This window comes from Electrophorus electricus, chromosome 3 (genome assembly GCF_013358815.1).
Source record: "Electrophorus electricus isolate fEleEle1 chromosome 3, fEleEle1.pri, whole genome shotgun sequence".
Classification (NCBI taxonomy): domain Eukaryota; kingdom Metazoa; phylum Chordata; class Actinopteri; order Gymnotiformes; family Gymnotidae; genus Electrophorus; species Electrophorus electricus.
The window spans coordinates 30646962-30667484 of NC_049537.1; the positions used below are offsets into that span (position 1 = coordinate 30646962).

A 20523-nucleotide genomic window follows, 5' to 3' on the forward strand; every position below is an offset into this window, starting at 1 on the left:
ATATATATAATTAAAATAAACTGCCAAAATGTGAATGGTGTGCAAAAGTACTTCCCATACTGTTTCATTTCATTGGAGCTTGTGCATCAATGATGTGCTCTGTTGAATTAAGCTACTATACTAATGCTAGCTATGTGTATCATAATACTGCATAACGCCAACCAAGTCTGTTCCTGTGGTCATGGCAACTGTTCCAGTTTACCCATTCACACATTGTTTGAGCACGTGTTTTCTATTCCAGCCTACATTCACATTCAAACATGCTTCTACTGTTGGTGAATATACAAGTAGTTTATTTGCATGTCATTAGGTCGGCCTTAAAATTGTCTCATACTAAATAATGACTGAAGACAAAGCCTTACTGAAAAAATGAAGTGAAAATTTTGGTCTTTATGACTGAAGTAATAGGAAGACCTTTTTCACTAGGATATGCAAATGCTGTGATGGTACAAGGGATCCGTTTCATTGAGGTTCATTCATTAACTTGAGTTTAGATTGGTCATTTTGAGGAGAATGAGGTTCTTATCTAGTAAACAGCCCCACATCCAGTATTGTGTGCACACTGTGAAACGGGAATAGAACAGTAGCACTGTGGGTAAAGCAAAGAAATTCAATAAATACATTCAGGGGAGGCATATTATAGAGTATGTGCACACTAAATTGTTTATGGATGCATCTTGGTCCAGATTTTCCAAAAGTAATACATTTATACAAGTCACAGGAAATGTTGTTAGTCTTAACAGAAGATATTTGCAATAAAGGTCTACTTTGTTTTTAAAGAATTTCAAAATGCCAGTCCCTTAAAGAAGACGTGCATATCACTTTGCATAAATACAGCTGGTTTTAACATATTGTTGTGTGAAAGCAGGACATATTTGGAAGTATTGTGAGCCCACACTGGAAGATAGAAGCCCTTGAATTAAAATTTCCTTCAAAGATCCTACCTGGGAATTTGATTTAAGGCTTATTTTATAGTCTTACCTATGACAGGTATACAAACCATTATGGTCTATGATTTTGCTCTTTTGGGAGAGGAAATATAGAAATTGTCAGTAGTCTTTTGTTGTGTCTACAGTTAAATGTTCTTACTCAAGCTCTGGATCTTTGTCTAGAATAATGTCAATGAATTGAAACACTATATTCTCTGCATCATCTACATAATTTATGTTCACTGGCTGATCAGACAAACACATCTGTTTCAATTTTAGCGCTCTCTGTCTCTGTCAAATACAAGCTTTACACATATAGGTTTACACACATATGTTTACTACTTACCTGTCACCTGTCATGCAATGGCAATTGTTTAAATTTCGAAGATTATTTTGTACATGTAGCATGTATTGTGCCCCTTGTCATGGCTGCACTACTCCTTGTGTTGTGATTTAAATTAATAAAAAATATATATGGGCTTTTTTCTCAATGCGTGAGTTTGATAAAGAAAATACAAGTACATGATTTCCTTCAGATTTACCTGGTAGAGGTAAATATAAGATATTATCAAGGTATAATCAGCACCGAAGTCATGGCTTTGATTCCACTGGAGCACACATACTGTTATACTGATGCGCCTTCAACCAAAATATGACTATAGACCCATATTACAGATCAGTGCTATAGAGTTATATTCATTTTTACTGATTCAAGATTAAAGATTTAAGATTCAAAGTAGCTTTACTGGAATGACTGTTAGGAGAACAACATTGACAAAGAATTACAACAAGAACAATTTACAAAAATTACAAAAAAACAATAATTACAAAATAGGTGACAAGAATAGTGAATAAAACAATAACTTAAAATAAACGTTTTGGCAACATTTACAAAAATATATATTCAAAATGGTAGTAAAAGTACACAGTTACCAGAGAAGCAGAAGTTTTCGGACAGAGGTCCTTCATATATATATTAATATATATACGACTATACCACTAGATGGCAGTAAGTCCCAATTAACAACAACGTCTGAACACATTTGAGACGTCTTTCGTTTTTTTTCTGGAGCGAAAGTGATTTCGTGTTTTAGACACGCTCACAGAATCACACTGAATTTTCATTCACATTTTATTTTTTATTTTTACCTGTTTGCATTTGCTGGGAGGGACAGGTTTTGCTTTTACAGCGATTTAAGATAAACCGGACACGTTTCCGGAAGAACGTCATTATTGTGCGCCACACGACATTACAAACTGCGTAGCCTAGGGGAGGTAGCTTAGCTAGCAACATTTCAGAGGTTTCGCTCAAGTGTACAGCGTACACTTTATCTAAAGGGCTCCAGTCATGGCAATGCAAGCAGCGAAGCGTGCGAATGTAAGTACCATTTTATTTGTGAGTTTTTTGATTCCCCGACATGACCACTTTGTGACATTCTGCTAGCTAGCTAGCTCTTTTGTGGTAAGGCAACATTAGCCATCTTGTTAGCAAATATATCTTAGCTGCCTATAACGCCAGATGGCTAATAAGATAGAAAACTGAGATTTTCCAATTTGAGAAATATTATCTAATCTCATCGATGCCCATGTTTTGATTCACGAATCATATGCTGTCTCCAGATAGCTATCTTACGTTAGTTTGAATTGCTACAACCGACTTATTACAAGCAACGTAGTTAGAAGCCAATTCTTCAGTCTTCAGTTCACCCTTCATGTTGTGTTTACATACATTTAATTAAATACTGGGTTAACGTAGTACTTAATTGTTGTGTATATCTGTCTGGAATGTAAATCTGGTCTCACTTTGAAAGCAAAATATACCACATCACCTTGTTTTCTTTACTTTTGCTCCTGCAGATTCGCTTGCCTCCGGAGGTGAACAGGATATTGTACATACGTAACCTTCCGTACAAGATCACAGCAGAAGAAATGTATGATATCTTTGGGAAATATGGGCCTATTCGTCAAATCAGAGTGTAAGTTCTAATAAATGTTCTGAAATCAAGTAATGTACACATGCCTTTGATGACCAGATACTTTCTCTTAACAATATAGTCTTGAAAGATATCTCTTACCTATTATTGTTCACCATTTTTTTTGCTTTGTTCCACTTGTATGTCCATGTGTCACAAGTGCTGATGAATCAGATCACATCTTTCTGAAACACCTAGCCAGTTTGCTTGCTGAATTCATGATTGAATGACACTCCTGTTACTGTGGATGCATAAACCATGGAGCAAATTCATTCTTGGTTATTTGTTCTACTGCTCATGTTGACAAATCTTATAAACTATAGGTAATCAGACCTATCTCAAGCTAAGACCATTTTATTGGTCAGTTGATTGGGTTTTTCAATGGCTGATGCTGATATTTAGAGAGCAGAAAGAATGATGGCTGATTATAAAGGGCGCTATGTGGGGTGGATTCATAACAATTGTCAAAATGGCATTTAATGACTTGACAAATGCTGTAATGCCTACCATTATGTATTTTTTTTGCCTGCAGTGGGAACACACCAGAGACCAGAGGAACAGCCTATGTAGTGTATGAGGACATCTTTGATGCTAAGAATGCCTGTGATCACCTCTCTGGATTCAACGTGTGCAACAGATACTTGGTTGTTTTGTACTACAATGCAAACAGAGTACGTTTAAGATTACCCACAAAGTATTGCGCGGGTTTAATGCTTGGGGTACTGGGGTGTGTGTGCGCTGGGTCTATAGATTCTATAGATAGGGTGAAAGAAAAAAGCTTAATATTTTTTCCTCTCCTTTTCAGGCATTCCAGAAAATGGACACAAAGAAAAAGGAAGAGCAGCTGAAATTGCTGAAAGAGAAATATGGCATAAATACAGACCCCCCTAAGTAGTTTTCTTTAGCATGTTTTTGTAAACAATAAAAAGTACAATAAATGTAAACCCTTTATTTTGTACAGTTTACATATCATTGTTGACCATTGCGCTGGTGAATTTTGTTGCCTGCTGTTAGTCATGTTTAATAAAGACATACCATGTCTAGATAGTTACTGGGCATATTTAACCTATAAACTTTATTATTAAATGGTTGTTTTATAATAGTTTGTGTTGTGAAATGTTTTTCAACGGTGCATCATCTTCTGTTCATCTTAATTTTGCATCCTCTTATTTTTAGAAGTGTGCAACGTTTTAATACTTTCCTACAGTTCTACTCTCTAGGCCATAGCCTGAAAATTGTCTGGCAATAAAACTGGATCAAGTGAACTTTGTGCTATAAATGTAATTTGTATTTACATATTTATCTCTGCCTTTGGTGCAAACTAGAGTCTACAGTGGTGTTACACATAAGTGAAGTTTAAGATTTTGTGAACATTGCCAGTACTACCGCCTTCATAATAGATAAAAAGGCTAAACAATGACACCTAAACTGATTCAAGTTAATGACTCTTCAGAAGCAGAGAGAATAACTTACTAGAGTTGATGCTTTTGGACGGCTGGTAAATGTCGAGTTTCATTCTGCAAACTACAAGGCAGAATAAACAAAAACACTTGGAATCAGCGATATAACTCCCATAATGTAGGTAGTTAACGTTTTCACAAGACTCGGCTTTGTCTGACGTTTAAGTGTTAGGCGCTAAAGTTTTGACTACAGCCGCAGGTCTCGTTTCACCAAATAATTGTTGACATAATACTTAAGTGTCAGCTTCCCAGCGTTGTTTCTTTGCACATACGTTTAGTGATTTACAGATTATAACAGGATTGTATCACGCCGTTGTAGGGACTTTAGCTGGAGCCTTACTGAGTTATTTCATAAGATGAGGCGTGAAAAGCGTGATGTAGCTAAATTAATTTGAGAGTTAAGCTAGTATTTGTAGACTGGAGATTTAAGGTAAGTAAATACAGCTAAAGCGCTGTAATTTGCGTTCGCTAACACGTTACAATTGTATGTTTGTGTTAACTAGAAAACGTTGGTTCGCTAGCGTTAGCTACTTTAATCAAGCTCACATAGCTAGCAACCAACAAACACAAACGTGACAAATGTTAGTCTAACTAGCTGCAATGTTCTTGCGATGAATGCCTTCACAACTGGACGACGTGTCACCATCTGGGTATCGATTAAACTGAAGGTTACTAATTTTAACGTGTAGTCGAAAGGGTTAGTAGAAGTTAGCTACTTTTGCTAGCGGAAGCCATGTGCGGCAGTCTGCCCACGGTGTCATGACTAGCCAGCTAACCTTATTAGCCTGTTAACTGGAAGTAGCACACAGGTGTGTGATCGCATATTTTACCATTTTGTGTAGAAATATGCAAATACTGGTAAGCCTATCTGCATTCATTTCTTACCGTGAAACAAAAACTAGCTAGGCTATCAGTACAGGCAAGGTGACATTAGCAGGTTGCATTGTTTTGTACATCCAGGAAATGGCCTTTAAATCTAATTAATGTAATGAGGAACACCAAGGTGTGCATAAAATCTGCATGAACGTACGGCAATACTCTTAGATATCACTACTGCTTCTGAGTAAGAGATCACAGCTCTGAAGTAAAAAGTTTGGACCCCCCCCCTTCTTTTCAGATCTGAGAGATGTCATCACGGATCTCATGACAGGTTCGAGGACTGCAAAGAGCCGTGGATCTAAGTGAGTGCATGATGACTAACGCCTACTATTGCTAGCTATGTGTATACTAGTTGGTTTTATCTGTGATTATCTGCTCTGGGGATCTTGGTGTATATAGAATGCTTTTACTGAAAAATAATATGGACAAGGTAATTACAAGGAGCTTTTCTGGCTTATTGGCTTTGGCATGAGTGTAAAATGTAACTTATTTTGCTATTGAGGGTTCATTGGGTACAGGGAGACAGTTTTATTTGCATTATAAGAGATTATTTAATTAATTTATGTAATATTGTCTTAGGTGCCCAGAAATCATCTTCAAAAGTCAAAGTGAAATAAGGTAAATTCCCTCTTTAAGACAAACATTTACAAAGTATAATAAATTGCATTTACAAAGTGTGAGGTGGATAATCTGTAGGTTGTCTTTTTTCCCCCTCAAACAAAGGAGCACATGTTTCCATTTCTGGTGGCAAACAGCTTTTTTGTAATGTGGTGTCCCACTCTCTGGCCACTAAAATAGTGTGACGCCTATTGCATATTTATAGATTTGTTAAGGAAATTGTTTAGTCACTCTCTGCCCTTTGTAGTTGTGTTGCAATGCCTAGGACAGAAAGAAAGAACAATGAGAAACTCCAACTACAGTTGGAAAACTAGTTTTCACATGAGGAGTGCAGTCCAGGTTGTGTTGGTTTGTGTAGCTATTTCTTAGCTTTCAACACACTGATTGACTGGTATATAAGAAGGCTTGTAGAAAGAAATCAGAGCACCATGCATCTTCTTTTTTGAGTAATGGTTCTAGATGTATAGTATAGCTGTTGATAGCATGTGCTTTCTAGATGTTAGTTCAAGTTTACTTGCTTTGCAATTTGGTCATTTTAATAAAGTTTGCCCTCTATGTAATCTTTATATGGAGAACTTGAACCTGTATCTATTGACTTTTGTCCATATTTGTTGCTGGTAAAATAGACACTTGTCTGAAAACCTGACCAGGTTGGCAACAGTAAACACAGAGGCTTGGGATTAGTACAATTAACCAATTTCAGCGTCTTTTAAAGGTGATTCCTCATGCCTTTTTACTGTTTTTAAAAAGGTTTTTATGATAATTCTTGAAGTGAATACAACTTGCTAGATTATATGTAGGTAATCAAGATGGGCTCCAATTCAGACATCTGAGGTAAAATGCAATGCCACTTTTTTGAGACTTGGCTTATAATGTCACATTTCTTCAAACATTTAAAACGGAGCACAAGAATAGTGCAGATGTAATTTATAAAAGGGGAAGAATAATGTACCTTTTTAAAATGTTCAAAGGGCAGTGTGTCTTTCCCCCTCAGGGGTCACATTACCACTGTGTCATGACTTGTCGTTACTGTCTCTACATACAGGCCTGGACGTCTTGCGAGCATTGAAAATAACAAGAAAGCTATTGCCTTTGGTGATCGTAATCACCCAAGATCATAAAGTGAGGTGTTGATTGCATGAAATATGCGCTAGTTTCATCATGGTTATTCTATACAAGTATGTGGAGAGTCCTGTGCTGAAAATGTATGTTAGTGATGATGGATGTGATGCACAAAATGAGTATATAAAAGAGAGGGGAAAAAAGATGGCTGTATATTCAAGCAGGATAATTTTATGTAACTTTTACATGCAAGAGGCCTGTTAAATCACTTTTGTAAGTTATTAGTCATTTACTCAGAATGCATCCTAGCCAGTACAGTAGGTTAGAGTCCAAGATACCATTGAACTAGAATGATGTTGAAATACAGGGATCACTGCTGATGCATAGAAGTGCAAAACGCACACGCTCTATTCGGACAACAATCAGTGCAATAAAATAGTTTTTGTTAGTTAACAAAGGAGCTGTCAACATCTGCAATAAACAATATCCTACAATAAGTACCAGAGTTTGTTAGTACTGTTCAGTTAGCAGTAGGAGTGGGGTCAGTTGTCATTTAAATATTACACAAATAGTTGGGTCTTCAGTCTGCATTTGATGAACTGCATGAGACTCAGCAAGAGGAATTTCGTTCCACTATCTAGGAGCCAGGAAAGAAAATAGTCTCTATGTTTGTCTTTCATGAGATTTGAAGCATGGTATTTCAAGCCGATCTGCACTTAAGGTTGGAAGTACTCGAGGTACGGATCAGGCTTTGACCATTGACATAATGTATGGAGGGACTGGTCCATTTTTGGCTTTGTAGGCAAGCATCAAGGTTTTAAATCTGATGCGGGCAGCTACTGGAAACCAAGGAAGGGAGTGCAGCAGTGGAGTAGTGTGAATTTCGTTAGACCAGTCATGCTGCTGCATTCTGGACAAGTTGTAGGGGCTCTTGGAGGAAGACCAGCAAGTAGCGAGTTGCAGTAGACTAGCTTTGAGATTACAAGAGACTGGATGAGCACCTGGGCAGTGTCAAGTGATGGGCTATTATGAATGAAACAATGTCAGTCAAGCATGCCGAGATATGTCTGGAAACCTGCGTGTCAGAGTGGGAATGAGCGAATTAATTGGGTGTCATCGGCATAGCAATGGTAGGAGAAGCCATGAGCAATATTACATCACCAAGAGAATGAGTATGCAAAGTGAAGTGAAGTGAAGAGAAGAGGACCTAATACTGAGGACACAGGACACATGCGGACACAGGACACATGTGGAGTCTACGTGAATTGGATGTGGATCTCCTCTGTTAGTCTTATCTGGAAGGAAAGTTCTGAAACCATTTCCATGCAGGTCCAGTCACACCAAGGCTGGAGAGAACGGAAAGGATAATGCTGTGGTTTGTGTCAGACGCTGCCGAAAGGTCCAGAATAATCAAGATGGATGACAGCTTTGGCAGCATGAAGTTTCTCCATCACTGCTCTGAGGGCTGTTTTTATAGAATGTGCCAGTTTGTAGCTAGACTGATTGGGATCATGGAGCTGGTTCTGGGTGAAGAAAAGAGAGAATTGATGGAGCATAATGGACCTGATGTCAACCCTTCTACATTTTTATTACATGTCAGTTTTATAGAGAGCCATGCTGTATCCACTACCTAGAAGCAAATGTCTTGTGAAGCGAGCAACATTAGAGTTTTTGGCAGGATTTGTTTATGGCATCCTGCCAGTTTCTCAGCATAGAGCAGAAGATTTTGTTCCATAGCCAACTAGAGCCATCATGACCAATAAAAGCCGTGTGAAATATATGTCTGAGTATCTAATGATATATGTAGGTAATTTGTACATATCTGTATACTGTTTCCTTGATATTGGCTCACAGTTGTTAATGTTAACATCAGAAGAACCAGTCAACCTGTTTATTAAATCTAAGATTTAACTCCTAGATAAGGTATGCAATAACATGATGAACTAACTCTAGTATTTTAGTGTTTTACACAAAAAAAATAATTGATGCTGGTCTAAGGATAACTTGCTAAACAGACCCTACAGTGCCTAGCTGGAAAGCACAAACTCGAATAATCAGAAAATTTAACTAAAAGCATACCTATATAAGATCTGTAAATATGGGATTCGTCTTTGTGCTTGTTTCTACATAGCTGAAACTGGTACATCAATTAAACTGTTCATGATCGATTTACTCATTAAATGTTGAGTATTTTTCACCAGATATTTTTTTAAAGAGCTATTTTATTTGAGTGACATTCATTAACACCAATCAAGGTGTCGGAGAGAAGGGGGTATCAAATTACTTCACAAGTGTTTTCCAGGCACAAGCGGCGTGTTGGCAGCTGTTTCAATAAATGGAGACTGCTCAGATGAAAACAGACACCTCACTTGCCTCATTTGGTTTGTCACTTAGTCAGCTATTTCCATGTGCATAGCAAAACATTGCTTTACGTTCTAAGACAGAGAAAGTGTCATGCATGCGTGTGATGCTGTTTGGCGAAACTGTCATGGATATTATTTTTAATGAATGACTTGATCGCCAGTACTATTGGACATCATGCAAAAGAAGAGGCCAATTTTAGCTGAAGTTTGTGGAGTTGTTTGGGTGGAGTTGTTTGCGTGCAGTTATGAGCTGGAAACTGAGAGATCGTTCAGTGGCTTCTAGTATGGACTAGCTACAATGTTTGCATCACAAATCACTGGCTGTTTCTATTCACTGTTGGAAAAACTTGTAATCCTGCTACAAATTGTAAGTATAAATGAGAAAGCATACTATTTCTTTATGGTATTTTCCCCAGCATAACCTTTTAGCCTAATAGCATTGAAGCTAAGATTGTTTAACCTATAACAGTGAAGTTGTTGAACATTGTTGTGGTGTTTTAGCAAAAATAATCTTGCAAACTTGATGTATAGTGACTGATTTTGTTATATTTGTAGAGGTTTTTGGGCACTTTGGAGATGTCTAGGATACCCAGTGGAAAATGCTGTGTAGCTGCTAAATAATTTTATGTATGTGCTCAAAAGTGTTTACATTATTAGACAAGACCCTGTTGAATAAGGAAATATGGAGCATGACTGAAAATGAATCTCCAGCATCCAAATACACATTATAAACCCCCCAAATAAAAGGGGTTTTGTTTACATTTTCTTGTCTATTAGATGAGCTAAAATGGAACCTAAATAATCGGACAAAACATCATTCACATCCTTATTTTTCCAAGTGTCTACTTAAATTTGAATCCTGAATGATCATTGTGCTATGTGAAAATGTCAGATAACTAGTGGTGAACAAGTACAAATCGTTCAAAAATGATCTTAAAACTGGAGGTATGCACAGGGTTAAATTTGTGCTCATTTCTGTGCAGCTTTAATGAAAGTCAGTTTCTGCTGAATTGCATGTAAAGTCCTTTTACAAATGTAACTGAACATTTAAACATCAGTGCGAGTCAATCCAGACTCAGATCGTGTAAATGTTTTTTTTTTTTCTGTGTTGGTTAATCCTTTCTCTTTTTTTTGTAGATACCCACACCTTTCATCACATAATCTTGTGAATGAATTGAAAACCTGAATCCTGAAAAACATCACAATGTGTTCAATTCCTGGCCTCCCATCACCTGGTTCAAATGTGTCTGTGCTCATTGCCAGAGTAAACCTGAATCCTCTCTGTGTTCTGGTAGAGTTTTGGGGTAACTTTGACCAAGAGAGACGACTTGCATATCAGCAAATGAAGAAAGAGATTCAGTACCCCAGAGTGGTATTTCATGAGCCTGAAGGGAATCCTGGTGACCTGTGCCTTGTGCGTGTCTACGAAACATGGTACCGAGCCCGAATAGTGTCGAGTAATGCTGGTGACTACAGTGTGTTTCTCATTGATGAAGGCAGAACACTTTGGGCCACAACCAGCACTTTGGCTTGGGGCCAAACTGACTTTTTCTACCTGCCTCCTGAGGTTGAATTTTGTGTTCTTGCCAATGTTCTACCACTGTCTCCTGAAAACAGGTGGTCAGCAATGGCCTTAGAATTCATGAAAACCTTCTGTGGGAAAACGGTGACAGCCTGTGTTCAAGATGTTGTAGTACCTCAGCGTACATTTCTACTTGATATTCCATGCTTGTCTAAGCAAATGTATGAGATGGGATTTGTAAAGAAATTGTCAAATGAAAGGTTCAAAGATTTTGTCACAAGGTCTTTGCACTGTTCTAGTGGATTTGTAGAACCTCGGAAGACTACATCAATGAGAAATGAACCAGTTGAGCTCATTGAGCAAACTGAGAAACAGCAAGGGTACATGTATCCAGAGCTGCAGATTGAAACTTTTGAGACTGTGGTTGTCACAGAGGTAACAAATCCCCTTCGTGTCTTTTGTCAGCTAAAGGTTTTCTCACAGGAGCTCAAGAAGTTAACAGATCAGTTAACGCAGCATTATGAAGGAAGAGTTGGAACTCATTTTGCAAGGGGGGAGAACCTAGGGTCTCCTTGTGCATCAAGAGGAAATGATGGTAAATGGTATCGCTCTGTCTTGCAGCAGGTCATGTCCTCTAACAACGTGGCAGAGGTATTGCATGTGGATTATGGAAAGAAACAATTTGTCCAAGTGGAGCATGTCAGGCCACTTCCTTCTGAATTTTTCAGAATGCCTGTTGTAACTTATGTGTGCTCTCTCCATGGAGTGATTGACCGAGGAATTGGCTGGTCAGCTCCACAGATTGATTACCTGAAGTGCTTACTGCTCAACAGAACTGTCCTTGCCAAATTTGAGTATCAAAGCCTTTCAGAAGGTGTACACTATGTCACTTTCTATGGGGATGAAAACACCAACATAAACAATTTGTTTGGCTTGAGAGAGAAATGCTCAGCAGACTCAAAGCACCACACAAATTATGCAGTTCAGAAAAGTACAGTGGAAAAACAGCAAATTTCAGTTACATGGGATACAGAAAGCACAGAGCCAACCAACTTGGGGGATTTGAAAGGGAAAAAACCTCTGTTTTTTACAGTAAGTATGTCACCTAACACTTCCCACGTGGCTGTTGTTCAACATGTTGACAGTCCCTCCAAGTTTTGGATTCAAACACAGGAGTATGCTAATGCATTTGACCACCTAATGGTGGCCCTTGGAGAACTGTACAGTGATCCAGCCAGTGCTGAGGGATTGATTAGAAAGCCAGTGGTTGGCCTGCTATGTGTGGCCAAATCTCAAGATGATGTGTTTTACAGGGCTGCCATTTCTAAAGTCATTAATACAAAAGTTGAGGTTTTCTTCCTTGACTATGGAAACACGGAACTAGTTGATTGTTTCAGCCTTCGTGAGTTGCCCCTTGGGTATCAGAAGCTACCAGCCTTGGCAGTAAAGTGCTCCCTTTATGGAATTCAACCAATTTGTGCACATTGGGATCAAAAGGCCACATTATACTTTTCCAAAGCTGTTCAAGAGAAAGTCCTTGATATACATATACTTGCAAAGTCAAAAGACACACATGTTGTTCAGGTAATTGACCCTTTGTCAGATGGAGAAAAAGATTTTTCCAAATTGCTCTGCAGTGCTGGTTTTGCAGACGGTGAATCTTTTGGAAAAACTCGGAGTAAACCCATTGTTAAACCTTACTCTAAAGTGATGCAGACTTCTGACGTTATCAAGACAAGTGTGTTTTCTCAGTCATCCAGGTCATCTGCAGGACCCAGATCTGCTTTCAAGGAGTACTTGTTTCCAGTTGGGAGCTCAGTTGAGGTCAATGTGTCGTACATTGAGAGTCCAAATGACTTTTGGTGTCAAAAAGCTAATGACACACACAGCCTGAAATTGCTAATGCAAGATCTCCAGGAATACTATGCAAACACTGAATTTCAGGCTTCTTTGGAAGCAAACACTGAATTTCAGCCCCCTTTGGAAGCAGCCTGTATTGTTCGTCATCCTGACAATGGGATGTGGTATCGAGCCCTGGTCATCCAAAAGCATCAAACTCCCCACGTGACTGTGCAATTTATTGATTATGGGCAGACAAAGAAGGTCGCCCTGCATGACCTTCGTCACATTAATCCAGCATTTCTGAAGCTAAAAGGACAAGCATTTCGATGCAGCTTATATAACCTGATCTATCCAGCCTCTTGTTTCACTTCAGACTGGAGTCCAGATGCCAAAGCGCAGTTTCGAGAGTTTGTGGACAATGCGGCATCCATGAGCATAGTCTTGAAATGCACTGTTTATGCTGTAATGTATAATGCTCAGAAAGTGGTGTTCAATGTGGTTGATCTAGAGACTCCATTCCAAAGTGTCTGCAGTCTTCTTATACAGAGAGGTTTGGCTGACCGTGCACCATCTGAAGAGAGACCCCTTCAGGCTTTCTGCTTGGACTCATACTATTTCTCCACACATGGCATCAAAACTGGGTCTGAGGAAGTTGTGAGTATCACCAGTGTGACAAATGTCAGTCACTTCTTTTGCCATCTAGGAAGAAATTCTGTGCAAGTTGAAGAACTTGCAAATAAAGTGAATAACTTATGTTGCCAGCTTGCGAACATTGAGTGTCCAAAAACCTTTGGAAAACTTTGCTTTGCAAAATATACAGATGGACTGTGGTATAGAGGACAGATTCAATCTACAAAGTCTTCTGTTATTGTCCACTTTGTGGATTATGGTGATACACAGGAAGTTGAGAAATCAGACCTCCTGCCAATTCCATTTGAAGCTAGTGAAATTATGTCAGTTCCTATACAAGCAATTGAGTGTGGGCTATCTGGCATGCCTGAAAATGTGTCAAGTGAAGTCAGTGACTGGTTTGAGAGTTTTGTGACTGATCGCTCTCTCAAAGCATTGGTAGTAGCCAAAGAACCAGACAGTAGACTAATTGTCGAGCTCTATGATGGAAAAATTCAGGTGAATGCACTGATCAAGGAGAAATTTCATATTGAAGTTGAGAGAAGAGAATTGACCAAAAAAGGATCTCTTGCCAAGGATATGAATGCACAAAGTGTGCCTCATGGTGGGATTAAAAGCTCCAGTGGTGAAAAGGCACCTGCAAGGCAAAACACTGAAACTCATGAAGGAAATGTTCAAAGATTTAAAAGGGAGAAAGAATGGCACTGGAGAACTCCTCAAAATGACAGACCAGTAGAGACCCCAAAGAAATCCCATGATGGAGACATGATGGGAAACATGGAACAAATAAAGTCAAAATATTATGATTCTCACAAAGAATCCTGTAGTAAATCTACCAGCCAAAGTGGCCTCCAACAAGCAAAGCTTCCTTTAAAAGTTGTGAAAGCAGGACTGAAAGCTGAAGTGTTCATCTCGTATTACAATAGTCCTTTGAGCTTCTTTGTCCAGTTGGTTTCAGATGAAACTGAAATTTATTCTCTGCTGGAAAAGTTGAACAATGACCAATCAAAGTTTGCACCTGTTATTCCTAGTGACATTCATGAAGATGACTTGGTTAGTGCAGTATTCCCTGATGACAATTGTTGGTATCGTGCAGTTATAAGAAAAGCACCCATTAATGATATTGTTGATGTAGAATTCATTGACTTTGGAAACACTGCAGAAGTTTCAGTCTCAAAAATAGGTAGTCTGGATGGATCACTCTTTTTACATTCAAGATATAGCATTCACTGCTCCCTGACTGGAGTGTCGATTGTTGACAATGAAATGGCTTCTAGGTTCAAAAGTGAAATAGAAGAAAATACAGATGGGTTTGAATGTGAATTTATCAAACTGTCAGGTGCTGTGTGGGAGGTCAAACTAAAGGCCCAAGGTATGTTACTGGGATCCTCATTCTCCACAAACACAGCACTCACAGGTGCATCTGTAAGTGCAGCTAAGAGACCAGTCACTGAACATGGGCTATCTACCATCAACAAATTTCAGAGTCCTGACATTCCAAATGGACAAACAATTGCTGTATATGCCTCTTTCATTAGTGGACCGCATCACTTCTGGTGTCAGTATGCAGAAACAGAAAACCTGCAAGAGATTTCTGATATAATCCAAAAGGCTGGAAATGCTTTTGAAAGTACAGCTTTGAGCAAAGAGTTCCTATCAGTTGGAAGTGGCTGCATTGCCCTTTTCGCTGAGGATGAATTGTGGTATCGTGGAAAGGTGACTTCTAGAGAACAAGACATTCTATCCATTCTGTTTGTTGACTACGGCAATGAATCAAAGGTTAAAATAAGTGAGGTCAAACCATTGCCATCTGAGGTTTCTAATTTTCCTCCTCAGGCATTTGGTTGTCAGCTTGATGGTTTTGATGTTTCAGAGGGCTTTTGGAATGATGGGGCAAATGATATGTTTTTCGAGCTAATCAGTGACCGCCTCTTGAAAGTCACTATTTTGAAATTTGGCAGTTCCCATGATGTAAAAATTCCACATTTTGTTAAGCTGGTGTGTGATAAACTTGTCATCAATGATGCAATGAAAAATTCTTGGACTTGGTATAGCAAGAAGACATTACTTGAACAGGCAGCTGCACCATCTGAGGCATCCCTTGATATTTCAGTGGTGAGTGAAATTGAATCCTGTGAACCTGAATCTGTTAGACCCAAGGTGTTCCTTCAGACAGATCCAGAGTGTCTGTCCAGTGACATGTTCATTTTGACACCTGAAATACAGCTTCCGGAGGTGGACTGCACAGTGGCTGGGCATGAGAAACAAGCTGTAATGCTGGATGAAGGTAATATTGAGATTAGAGTGGTATCTTCTCAAGATGATGAATTAAAAAACATAAAAGAGTTGATGGTAGATAAGTCAGAGGTGAAAGCCAATGAAAATGATGATAAAACAGAGGCAAAAGATTCAAATTTGGATGTTAGTTCAGACACTTCTGCCAGTCAACCAGAAGATGTAGATGCAGCAGGAAAATGTTTATTGGCGTGCACAGAAGAATTCACTGGTTCTGATTATCAGCAAGCAGATCTATCACAGAACCCTGAAAGTATAGAGTTCAGCAGACCTTTGGAAAGTGATATGCTCAACTATGTTGAAAAGAATGCAGTGGATACTTCACCACAAAAGGAACAGCTCTGTGGGGAATTTGATAAGAACGCATACAAATGTACACACATGTATTCACCTATTTCAGAATTTGAAAAGGACATTCATGAAACCATTAAATCAGGTATGTCATAAATGCAAAGGGAATTGTGATTATATAAATTAGATATGCCTAACTTTTATTAATGTACATGTTAAAAATGCTCTTTTCCTGAGATTTGGGACACCTAAGGAGGGCTGCGCAGGGGAATCCTGTTGGATCAGAATGTGTGATCTGGTCCCATGCACACAAGAATTGGTGTCATGCACAAATTTTAAAGATTTCTGAAGATTCTACCTTAGTAAGCACATCATTTTGTTTCATTCATGCAAGTGACAATCTTGCACAATGGTTGATCTTTAAATGTAACTCTTCTGTGCTCATAGGTGCTGCTTTTGGACCATGATTCTGAGGTGCTGGTAGATCCAATTAATATCTTTGAAACTGTATCAGAGAAACCAGTGGAGGTGTGAACCATCACTTTTTTCTGTATTTAAAGTCAAAGGGCAGAGTACGTCAGCACCAGTATTGTGCCATGATTGCACATCATTTAACTCTAATCTTAGTATATCAACATTTAATCTAAGCATAAACGGCCAGTGTATTTAAGCACCCAAAGTTACAGTACCATGAACAGTCTGACATTATTTAGTACTCCAACTATTAAATATGACTTACTTCTATTCATCTTGTTGCTTTACACGATTAAGTGGTGAGGTAAAGTGATAAAAGCAGATGTGACTAATGATGGGGGGGGGGGGGGTTGCAGGCCAGGCACTAAAACCTTTTACCACACCCAATACTAAATTGTGTTTACTAACTTTTGATTCTTACTAAGTCTGGGCAATAGTCATTTATTAATTATTTTTAAAATGTACTAGTAACTATAATTCACATTTGAAAACACAAAATCTGTCATTTAGAGTTTGAATAGAAGACATTTGTTTCCTGTAGTGCCTGACTCATTCAATCAAGACTCTTCTAATGCTTGGGTGTTCCCATTTTCCCAAACTATACAAGATGGTGTGCGGTTATAATCATTTGACTGCATTCGGTAATAGAGCAGCATAATTAGCAATATTACTGAATTTAGGATTGAACTGCAGGCACAGTGAGTAACACTTGAATGTGGGGTGGGGTGAGGGTGTGATGGGTGGGTGAATGTTCAAGTTTATTAATTTGCTGTGATTGTAGCTGCAGGTCCCATGTGGTGCTGATTCAGAAAAATCAGAAGGTATGTTCTCCATTGAATAAACGAAATTGTGCTGGTAATGGTTTTAATGCAGTGCCACCATGAAAAGGTATTTAAAGTATGATTGTTGTTGCTGCTGTTAAAAGTTTTACACTTAAAAACCCTTTTCAAATAGATAATGGTGAAGAGTCGTCATTAGATGTGGACATTTTCATTGAACAGGTATACTATTAAGTAATATAGTATTTTCTTGTTGCTACTAATACTGTCTCTGACGGTGCTCTAGCTTGATGGCATCCTTGTATTCTGGCCTAATTAATACTAGCATGGCAACACGTTCCAAGAACACACCAAAGCATTCTGCTAGATGCTAAATACTTTAAATGTGATGCAAATGAAGGTCAGCAAAAGCAGTCCAACTCAACATCACTGGAAGGATTACCAGAATTTTTCTGCACTGCCTCAGCATGTTCTTCTTTCTACTGCAGCCTCAAGATGAAAAGAACCCCTGTTCAGGTGACTTGGAGTCAGAGTCTGAGGGTAAGTTATCTTGAGTGATTATCCTGCTTCAGGTATGTGACTAGTGTAGCAGGCATGAGTTTCCTGGGGAATTATTGGTGTAATAGTAAAGTAATGATGACTGTGATAGTCCATTCTGTCTTATTCAACAGAACCTTTGAATGAAGACATGAACAGAGGCTCAGATTCAGGGACACATGTTCAAATGGCAAGCCTAATATCCTCCTTGGCCTCAAAAAGGACAGACATTTTCTGAAATCCCAATTCCCACAGTGTTTTAATGACTATTTCTTCCTCAGTGTGAAATGTTTGATGTGGTTACTTCAGTGGAGCAAAGGGGTGAGTAAAGCACTTACACAAGTACTGAAAAGTTATCAATGAATAACATTTTGTTAATTTACGTTAAAACAGTGTGATTGTGTTTTTACATGAATCAATTGGGCCTTGCAGTGCACAGTGAGATTTGTAAATCAAACTGCAGAGTTTAACATTTTTACAACTTTTAAAAATATTTCTGTGGTGGTTCATGCGAAGGTACTGTTACATTTTGGAAAGATGTTGACTGGCTTCCTTTCATCTTCCTGAGCAGAACCAGTCTTGGGTGTGGACCCAGTAGATCCCATCTTGGAGGTGGACCAAGGATTGGATCCTGTCTTGGAGCTGGACCTTGGCATGGAGCCAGAAGTTGATCAAGGGCAGAGTTTCAGTATTGCTTTGAATGACCAGGTAAATTAAAAATTTCCTAGTGTACGTTTTGGGGAATTGCATAAATTTACTGTTCTTAGGCAAATTGTTGAGTATATATTTCATTAGGTCATTATTGAGGATGCTGAGGAGAGGAGTCCACCACCAGAGAAACAGAGAGGTCTATTTTGCATGTTTTAATATATATTAATATAGAATGTATATTTTTAATCTTACTTGAAAAGGTCTGAACCTTGGCACTGATTCCATTGCAAAATGTCATATGATAACATTAGATCATAGCACTAAGACAAGTGAGAGGACACACGAGCCATTAGATTTTCTTGCTGCAACACCTCTAGAAAAGGTATGCTTTTGTTCACATTCCACCCCCAATAAAGACAGGTTCTATGAGGATACACTTAGCCAAAGCTAAAGCCTTAACTTGGATGTGTTTTATAGGTCAACGATGTGGAACCTGAGGTTGATCCTGGTCTGGATGTCTTGACTGAAGAATTTAACAGTAAGTAATTTAGATTAATCACAAGATCTGCTCGATCTTATAAATGATGTGCAATGACAACGAAATCTGAAGTAGATTAGATCAGAGTACAGTGAAATTGAGTAGCATTCCTGATGGCAAATAACTGAGTAAAAATGTATGTATATACATAAATGGAGCAATTTAGCAATGTATAATAGATCTTGTAGAATCTGTTCCAAAATATAACCAAGTACTGTTGTGCAGATAGTCACACAGGTGCCAGCTGTCAGTCAGTATTTGGCAGTGTTCAGTTCTTGTATGGCCCTGGGGCAGAAGCGGTTCTTAAGTCTTTGTCCAAGATGTGATGAACTTTAAAGTGTCTGCCCGAGGGCAGCAGCTCACAGATGACGTCCGGGGTGGGTCTTTCAGCATGTTGTACAAACTGTAAAATGTACATCCTATCAATTTGATTATTGTGTCATTCTTTACAGAAGATTTGATTGATTTTAAACTGGAGCCACATACTGCATCTGATATGGTATTTTACTTCTGTTCCTGCTTTTGGACTATTTTTGTGTACTAGTAATGCATACTTGGAATAGTTGCATGCTATGTTCTTTATTGGTGATCTGAACCTTAGATTCAAGGAGATACTGGAAAGAGTGACCACCTTCCTATTGTGACAGAAGCTTCTAGTGAGTGATCACATATTTTACAGTGAATGACCAAATGAATAGAAAATGTTAGGTTGTAACATGAAGTAGTGGTAATATGTGATTCTGGCTAATGAATATGTTGCTACTTGTTGTGCATATACCAATATATGATCTGCAGGCTCACCTGCAAAGCTATACATGTTGGACCAACCTGACTCAAGTGAGCTAGTATCCTTACTAACTCCTCTCACCCTGAAAGTTGAGGACCAGTCTGATGATGACGACGTGATCTTTGTGGAAACATGGATGGTGTCCTTGGCAGATGCAAGTGAAACGGATGGTGAGAAGTAGCTACAGCATGGTGATCATCAACCTTTTATGCTAAAACGGATCCCAGGAATTCAGTTGCACGTTGAGGTGTGCTTTTCTTTTTAGTTCTTCAGCATTTTCAGCGACTTGTTGGAACTTGTTTTTGAACTTTGAAAAAGCTTATGCTTGAAATAGTGGATGGCACTTTAGAGACCAGTGAGAGTAATATATTGATATTCAGTATCCTCTCGCGCTCTAATGAACATTTGTCATTTCAGTATTATTCCTGAAAACTAGACAATGAACATTTTCTTGCCCTCATTTTTCTTTCATTATATTTTCATTTGTCCTTGTTTATTGTTCTGAGTATTTTTATGTATTTACCAAATCAACCTTAATTTACACTGGATGTTTTCATTGTTTCACATAGGTCAAAAAATTTGAATGGGCCACTTAGTATTACATGTTAAGCAGGGAAAAACAAGGAAGAGGTTGCTTGTAAGAAAATAAACAGACCTTTTCTTAATTTTTGTAGCTTTTTGAACCATCATTTTGTTTTCCTTTTCCCTCCGATGGAGCTCGCACAGTCCTTACAGATCTATTCGTTTTCCACAGTCTGCTGAAGTTCTGGGGGAAAATTCTGTAACCTAACCCCCTTTTTTCCCCCCCTTGCGGCCCCATCCAAATACCTTTTTAATTTTGGATAAAATCAGATTTTCCAAGATCCCACTATAATTTAGTCCAAACTTCTCAA

General features: G+C 38.5%; 2 protein-coding genes across 2 annotated transcripts; both read left to right on the forward strand.

The window, feature by feature from the left end:
• The first annotated feature begins 2147 nt into the window (after positions 1-2147).
• sf3b6 (splicing factor 3b, subunit 6) lies at positions 2148-4167 on the forward strand. Its single transcript, XM_027015944.2, has 4 exons — positions 2148-2307; positions 2787-2905; positions 3435-3573; positions 3708-4167. The coding sequence occupies exons 1-4, from the start codon at positions 2278-2280 to the stop codon at positions 3795-3797; spliced, it is 378 nt and encodes a 125-aa protein (XP_026871745.1). The 5' UTR covers positions 2148-2277; the 3' UTR covers positions 3798-4167.
• A 6321-nt stretch (positions 4168-10488) lies between these two features.
• Positions 10489-19811, forward strand: tdrd6 (tudor domain containing 6). Its single transcript, XM_035524404.1, has 11 exons — positions 10489-13882; positions 13946-15393; positions 15505-16009; positions 16118-16152; positions 16312-16392; positions 17606-17657; positions 17789-17844; positions 17936-17975; positions 18226-18362; positions 18783-18843; positions 19639-19811. Exons 1-11 carry the CDS (start codon positions 10489-10491, stop codon positions 19809-19811), a joined length of 5982 nt encoding a protein of 1993 aa, XP_035380297.1.
• The last annotated feature ends 712 nt before the right edge of the window (positions 19812-20523 follow it).

Coding starts and splice junctions, on each gene's coding strand:
- tdrd6 (XM_035524404.1), top strand. CDS start 10,489: ATGTGTTCAATTCCTGGCCTCCCATCACCTGGTTCAAATGTGTCTGTG. Junction 13,883..13,945: donor TGCACAAAGTGTGCCTCATG/GTGGGATTAAAA, acceptor AAACTCATGAAG/GAAATGTTCAAAGATTTAAA. Junction 16,153..16,311: donor GAATCCTGTTGGATCAGAAT/GTGTGATCTGGT, acceptor CTGTGCTCATAG/GTGCTGCTTTTGGACCATGA.
- sf3b6 (XM_027015944.2), top strand. CDS start 2,278: ATGGCAATGCAAGCAGCGAAGCGTGCGAAT. Junction 2,308..2,786: donor AAGCAGCGAAGCGTGCGAAT/GTAAGTACCATT, acceptor TTGCTCCTGCAG/ATTCGCTTGCCTCCGGAGGT. Junction 2,906..3,434: donor CCTATTCGTCAAATCAGAGT/GTAAGTTCTAAT, acceptor TTTTGCCTGCAG/TGGGAACACACCAGAGACCA.